General features: G+C 39.6%; 1 protein-coding gene across 1 annotated transcript; it reads right to left on the bottom strand.

The window, feature by feature from the left end:
- Positions 1-450: 450 nt before the first annotated feature.
- LOC108765776 (uncharacterized) lies at positions 451-900 on the bottom strand. The gene has a single exon (XM_018514623.1). It carries the CDS (start codon positions 898-900, stop codon positions 451-453), a length of 450 nt encoding a protein of 149 aa, XP_018370125.1.
- Positions 901-6,671: the final 5,771 nt, after the last annotated feature.

Here is a 6,671-nt window from a genome sequence, read left to right as displayed (position 1 = left end):
TGGCATATGTTAAATAAGAACAGATGTATGCGTTTGAGTAAGACAGAATGATATATATTATATAATATAATGTAAAAACTAAATCAAAGATGTCACCACTATTATCGAATTTAGAATTAAAAAAGTCTGTACTATCGACCTTGATTGAGTTGGATAATCGGTTTAGCATCTCCTTAAAGATTAGCAACTTTCCAAAGGACGACCTTACGATAGTGCAATAGCGCTTGCAACTCTCTCAAGACTCGCACTCAGCAACAGTACCGGTTAACTAGAACAAAGAACTGAGAGGACCGGAACCGAACACAATCGAGGTACGACAAGGTGGCTCCTCAGAGGCGTCCACAGCGCCACCAAGGCGCCATTCCATCATGGCCGCTCATTTGCGGATTCGTTCAAATAGTCTGTACGCGTGAACTCCGATTCAAGAAAAAGGCGACCACGAAACAACATCTATATCGCTGCAACACTTATTTGAAGAAAAGCTCCCCGAATATCTGACGTTATCCCGATCTCGTGTCGTCTAAAACGTAATAAGATATTCGGGATTAATTCTATTAGATTGGGACCTTTTTCTAAACAATGATTGAGTGACGGTGAATTTTCTCTTGTTGCTGATGCATCAAATACCAGTCTCAGTTTCGTGGTACTATTCTCTTTGATGACGCCTCGGTGTGGTAAGTAGTGTGCTTCTCTTCTCAACTCTTCCTGCGCTACTTTTTCTATAATGCCTTCCGCTAACCAGTTATCCAGTGTTTCCTGATATGCGTCATATAAGCCTTGTGCCTTAAGTCTCTTAGTAGTAGATGCAAGTCGTTTCACCGCTAAGTTCTTGTTGTCCTCTAAAGGTGAATGATCCTGTTTCCAGGGAAGTAGTACTTCATAACGATCTTCTTCATCCATTTTGATTGTTTGCCAAAAGTTTTCTTTGACATCCTTTTGACGGGCGTTTTCTGATTTTCACTCAACGGGATCGGTAATGCCCAATGTATCCAATTTCCATAGATCGGCAATGTTTTCTGTTCCAGTGAACATGAATACGACCATAAGTGTCGTGTCTTCTTTACGATCTGTTTGGGTGTCCACCTTTCCCATCAACGTCCATCCAAGCAATGTTTCGAAAGCTATTGCTCCGCTCTTGAGTTTCTTTCTTTTACCTGTTAACAATTTTCCCGCAATATTCGCTCCTATTAATATAACAATTGTATCATTTCTTGTGTCGACATCTGTAAGTTTGATTCCCTCTTGCTGTAACCATGGTCCTCTCTTAACTGAAGGTACTCTTTCGCATATCGATTTCTATTTTAATGCAATAAAATCACAGGAGTATGATCCATCCATACTTTTAATATGAACTCGATATTCTCTGTGTGATAATGGTCTGGATCTCGAACCTCCGAATAACATGTGTACGATGAGTTGCTCTCCTACGACTTCGAATTTCATTTTTTCAGCATAATGATCGACAATATATGATCTGTGCGAGCCGGTGTCAAAAACTGCTCTAACCACCTGTTCCTTTCCTTGACAAAATAACTTGACACGAAGTGTCTGCAAAATACTTCACTTGTGGACGAAATGCTAGCGAGAGTCGGCTGTTCCTGTGCATTGGTAGACTCTTTCGTTTGCTTATTTTCGGCGGGAGTGCTCGATGTTGTACTACGACACATAATCAGTACATGCTTCTTGCCGCACCATGCACATTTTCCTTTATATCGGCAGTGTCTAAAACTATGCCCCGTCTTGATGCAGTAAAAGCAAGCGCCTTTTTCCTTGACGATCTTGGATCTATCTTCATATGACATTTTCTTGGCTTTGACACATAAAGTACTCTTATGTTCTTGTTCGCAAAATATACAATGAGGTGTCTTGTCTTATTTTGTTGCAATTAGTCCTGCAGCAGTAGCGATCTCTTTTGATTCCGGTCTTGACTTTTTCTTAGATTTGTCCTGATTGGTTGTTTCATTGGCTATACCAAAACCACTCATTGCCATAGCGATTCTATCTTCACTCATTATTTCTGTATGTAGAAAGGACATCAATTCTTCTAACCGTCTCTTTGATGTGATAGCATTGATTGCTTTTGTGTTACGCTGCCATACACTTAATAAATCTTCCAGTAATGACGATTCAACCAGTGGATACAGGATTGCTGCGCACATGTCCGTTGTGACTCCTAATGATTCTAGTGCTTTAAGTTGCGTTTCAAGTTTATCGTATATGCTAGATAAGGTAGTATGACTCGATTTACCTGACTGATTTAATACTAACTTGAGCATTTCTCGAACGTAGACTTCCACAAGTAAATTTTCTCTGCCGTAACGTGATTTTAAGCTCGTTATAGTCTCGTCGTAGTTTGCTGCTGTCGGTGGAAAACTGTTTACTAATACGCTTGCTCGAGAGTCTTTTACCATTGCTTGAATCAAATATTGGAACTTGTCTTCTTTGGTTATGTTCATGTCCTCGTGAATGGACTCCAAAACTGTAACCAATCCTTAAGATCTCCAATGAATTGTGGCAGTTGAATTTTAGACGATTTATACGTGCGTTTATTATCTCTAGAAACTTGTGTTACTTGCCCGTCTTCCGATGTAACTGTCGACTGAGCCTTTTCTAAAATATTGCTTACTGCGATCTTTGCTTGCTGGTATTTCCTCTGGTATTCGTCGGCTGCGTTCGTCTCTTGTATCAGGTCTTGTTCGTCCATCTCGCTCTCGATCATAACCTCGAAAATCTTCTGATTTATTTCTTCGAGTTGACTCGCTTTTTCTCTTACCATCGAGAGACGTACTTGTAATTCCATGGAATTTGGACTTTCCTCTTCCATTTCCGCATGTAACGAATTCAGATTACGCGTAAATGCTGAACGAATGATAGTACTTTTTTCATCTTTTCCATCTCGCTGATTGTTTCTATGCGAATATGTCAAAACTAGATAGTACTGTCACTCGGTCGCCACTAATTGTAACATAAGATAAGGAAAGATGGGAATAGACACTCTAGAACACGTATCTCTTGTAATGATAAGCTCACTTTATTATATTCATCACAAAATCCTCGTGCTCTAATCGACGTACAACAACAAAAAAAAACGTAGGGGGTCGCGCGCCAAAAAAGGAAAAAGAAATATAGCTCGATCACCATAGATGGCGTTACTCCATCGATCTACATTACCATTTCTAACAATAACAATATTCTTGATTATGATTGGTACCAGAAGCCTACTTTCTCCGGTAGGTATTTGAATTTCTTTTCTCAGCATCCTATCTTACAGAAGAGAAGTACGATCATAGGAATGATTGATAGGGCCTTTTTGTTATCTCAACCTAAATATCATAAAAAGAACTTGACTTTTGTCATCGAGACACTTCTAAATAATAACTATCCTCCCCCCCCCCCCCGATTGATTTTATTTTTAACACAATTAATGAGCGCTTAAAATTTTTAGTGAGTAAAAAAACCTTAAAGTAAAACATGAGTGATGCTTCCGAGGAAGACACTGTTAAGAAATCATGGTTTACAATCCCATTTGTTTCGGGGATATTTCATACAAATTCAAAGACATAATTAAAGATCTTTATGTTGACCTTGCATTTTTTAGTTTCAATAAGCTCAATTCTTTTATAAAAACACAAAGATTTTATCTAATAAAACAAGAAAGAACAAGTTGTTTACAAGATATTTTGCAAGGATTGCGATGCGTCCTATGTCGGGCAGACAAAAAGGACTTTAAAAACGAGAATCTCTGAACATTGTAATGACATCCGAAGGAATATAAATAATCATTCTGTTATCACTAAACACAGATTGGATCTGAATCATGATTTTGATTGGGAAGGCACAGAAATTGTTGATCAGAAGCGGTTTTTGAATAAACGACTTATTTCGGAAATGCAACATATTCAGTTGCAAAAAAACAGCCTTAATTTGCAATCAAATACTGAATTTTTACACCATTCATACATCTCGATTCTTAATACTTTACAATAATTTAAACTGCGCGCCGTCTTTGTTTATCATTTAAGTAACAGTCTGACATATGTTGGTAATATCGTCTGTTTTTGCTTATTAGTTTTGTACACTGTGTATTATGTTTAACTCATTTGAACGTTGACCGTCACAATATTCGTTTCGCTAAACATGAATAATTTGCGGATCTGTTTGTCTCTCGATTTAAGTGAATCTTGATGTTCATGTCTTTCATGGCTATATGGGTGAGTGCATTAATCTTTCTTTGAATTTTTTTTTTGAATATTAACTGGTAACGATTTCGATATCTACACAGTTTTTATCTGTTATTCTTTGCCACTGGAATGGTCAACCATTGCCAATTGAATAAGAGGATTGAGTTCTGACTGTTTTACCATGAAGAAGTGAGAATTTATATTATACGTTCAGATATACTGCCATACGAAAGCTTTCTATACGTCGAGGAAAACTGAAGAACAGAGTGGTTGAGGGTGCTAACGTGGCATTGGGAAATAATTGCATCGCGTTCATGTTCGATAAGATTCGAAATGAACTCAACGGTGTGGAGATTGACCGTAACAGAAACGTTGGCATAACTAGCACGCTCAAAAACTATGTACCAGTGTCGTCCAACAGAAGCGTGATCATGCGGAATGCCGGCTGGGACGCGCAGACTACTGCGCCGAATGCTTTAATTTCTGTGTACAGCGAGGCGGAACGCCTAATCACGGCCGCTTCATTTGAAGATGATGTTATCGTGTACGTCGGGACGCGATAAATGAACGTGGCTATGGAACTTGCTTCTGGACAATGAACGAGAACGCATACACATTGAGACCTTGGACGTAGTGTACGAAGACATGGAATCGTTAACTATTCGTTACCTTTGACCTTGGTTGAAAATGTACTTCGCCAAAGAGAGTAACACATCATACGAAACGAAGAAGGACTGCAGTAACGTGTAAGTTTTAACGTTCTATATGCAAAAAAGAAACGTTTTTTAACATTACGTACGTACACAGCATGGAGCATCGCGCGGTGCGTTTACTGAGCAGACGTTATGTCTGACGGCTACTGGCTACAAGTATTTGGAAATTGGAATCGGCGTTGGTCCACCGAGTTATGTGGAGATCGCCCTGGGAGATCATCGCGGACACGAATTGTCGCTGTCTCTCGAAAAGGAAGGGCCTCTACGAGCAGCGATGGAATATTTACAAGATGTTGCGAAACGAATACAAGGACAATTTTATAAGCGTTGGACCGCTAACCGTTAAAGTTTGCACGCTGAACGATGTTATGTTCTTACGTCTGGATTCTTCATCCGTACGCATGACGATGATGCTACGCCAAATGTTTGCGTTTGACGGATGTATCGATGTGACGTTCGAACGATTAGTCCGACTCGTCGATACGGTCGATGTCAAATTTACGCGATTCTCCAACATCGCGTCCGAAGACGCTATACGTGATAGCGATATTTTCAATGAACATTAGCTCGTCGATTATGAGCTATTGACTTTAGTTTTTTATACGTACGAAAAAAAACCGAATGTATTAATATGTGAATAAAAAATTTTGTCGTTCACATCATTATATATGTACTTTCTTTACTTCCCATCCGACTTATCCTATGCCATATGACCTATCCATTGTAAGAAAAAAGAATGAATAACAAGTATGAAAATAAACGCGCGCAATTCGTAGGTTAAAATTAATCTTTTTATTTTATATCATTATGCGCACTAGCATAATTAGCAACGTTGCAATGCATCGCAATCTTTAGGCTGCATTATAAAGAGTGCTGCAACGACATAAACGATAACTTTTCTCATGATGACACTTATGATCTAAATTGTTTTCTATACAATTGCCGCCTATCGATAAAGCCTGGGCAGGCTCGCTGCAGCGAAGGATGCATCTCGGCGTCAGTCTTTGTTCGCGCGCGGGAGTATTCTGACGTGAGTGATTTTTTTTTTATAAATATGTAAAAGTATTTCACCATTAACGCGAAATGGTAGAATACATTTGCACATTTATGTGACTAAGTGAAAGTGACAATTTTTTTAGTGCAGCACAAAAAAAGAAACTGACACAATGAAACAATACGAGCCTTCTAAAGAAAAAGTAAAACTCGATATAATAGAGGAGGATGGGGAAGAGGAGGATGTCCTCGTTGACGCTTCCCTCAACGAGGATGACGCTCTCTTCAATGTTTCCGATGAGGAGCAGAAGCAAGAGGACGCGGGCAGCCTTCTGCCCTTTAATTTTGACAATGTCATTCCTGAGGAGTGCCATGAATTCATTGTGGGCATCCTCCAGCTTTCACACGAATTCTAGCACTTCCTACACTTCCTCGCTTCTCAGCAGGAAGAAAAGGAAGTGCAGGAAGAAGCCCAAGAGGAATAGAGAGAAGGAGAGAAAGGAGGAGGGTGTAGAGAAGGTAAGAATATTTTATTATATATATATATTGTATATTTTTTTTAAATATAGCATGTCCGCGTTATAATACCGCGCCGTCCCTTTGTTCACGTTACAGTACCGCGACGCATTTGTCAGCGTTATAGTACCGCGCCGTCCCTTTGTCTACTCCTATCGAGTCGCAACATCGACGATGTGTCACCAATCTCCTAGACAAAACATCTTGTTCGCGTTATAGTACCGCGACACATTTTGGGGTTGGTGCGGGATCCGCGGCGGCGGCCCGC

This window comes from Trachymyrmex cornetzi, unplaced genomic scaffold, assembly GCF_001594075.2.
Source record: "Trachymyrmex cornetzi isolate Tcor2-1 unplaced genomic scaffold, Tcor1.1 scaffold532, whole genome shotgun sequence".
NCBI lineage: Eukaryota > Metazoa > Arthropoda > Insecta > Hymenoptera > Formicidae > Trachymyrmex > Trachymyrmex cornetzi.
The sequence above is the reverse complement of the archived record's forward strand: the minus strand, read 5'-3'. Positions and strand labels throughout refer to the sequence as shown.

Bases quoted from the DNA above. Each gene is read 5' to 3' on its own strand.
- LOC108765776 (XM_018514623.1), bottom strand. From the start codon at position 900: ATGGATGAAGAAGATCGTTATGAAGTACTACTTCCCTGGAAACAGGAT.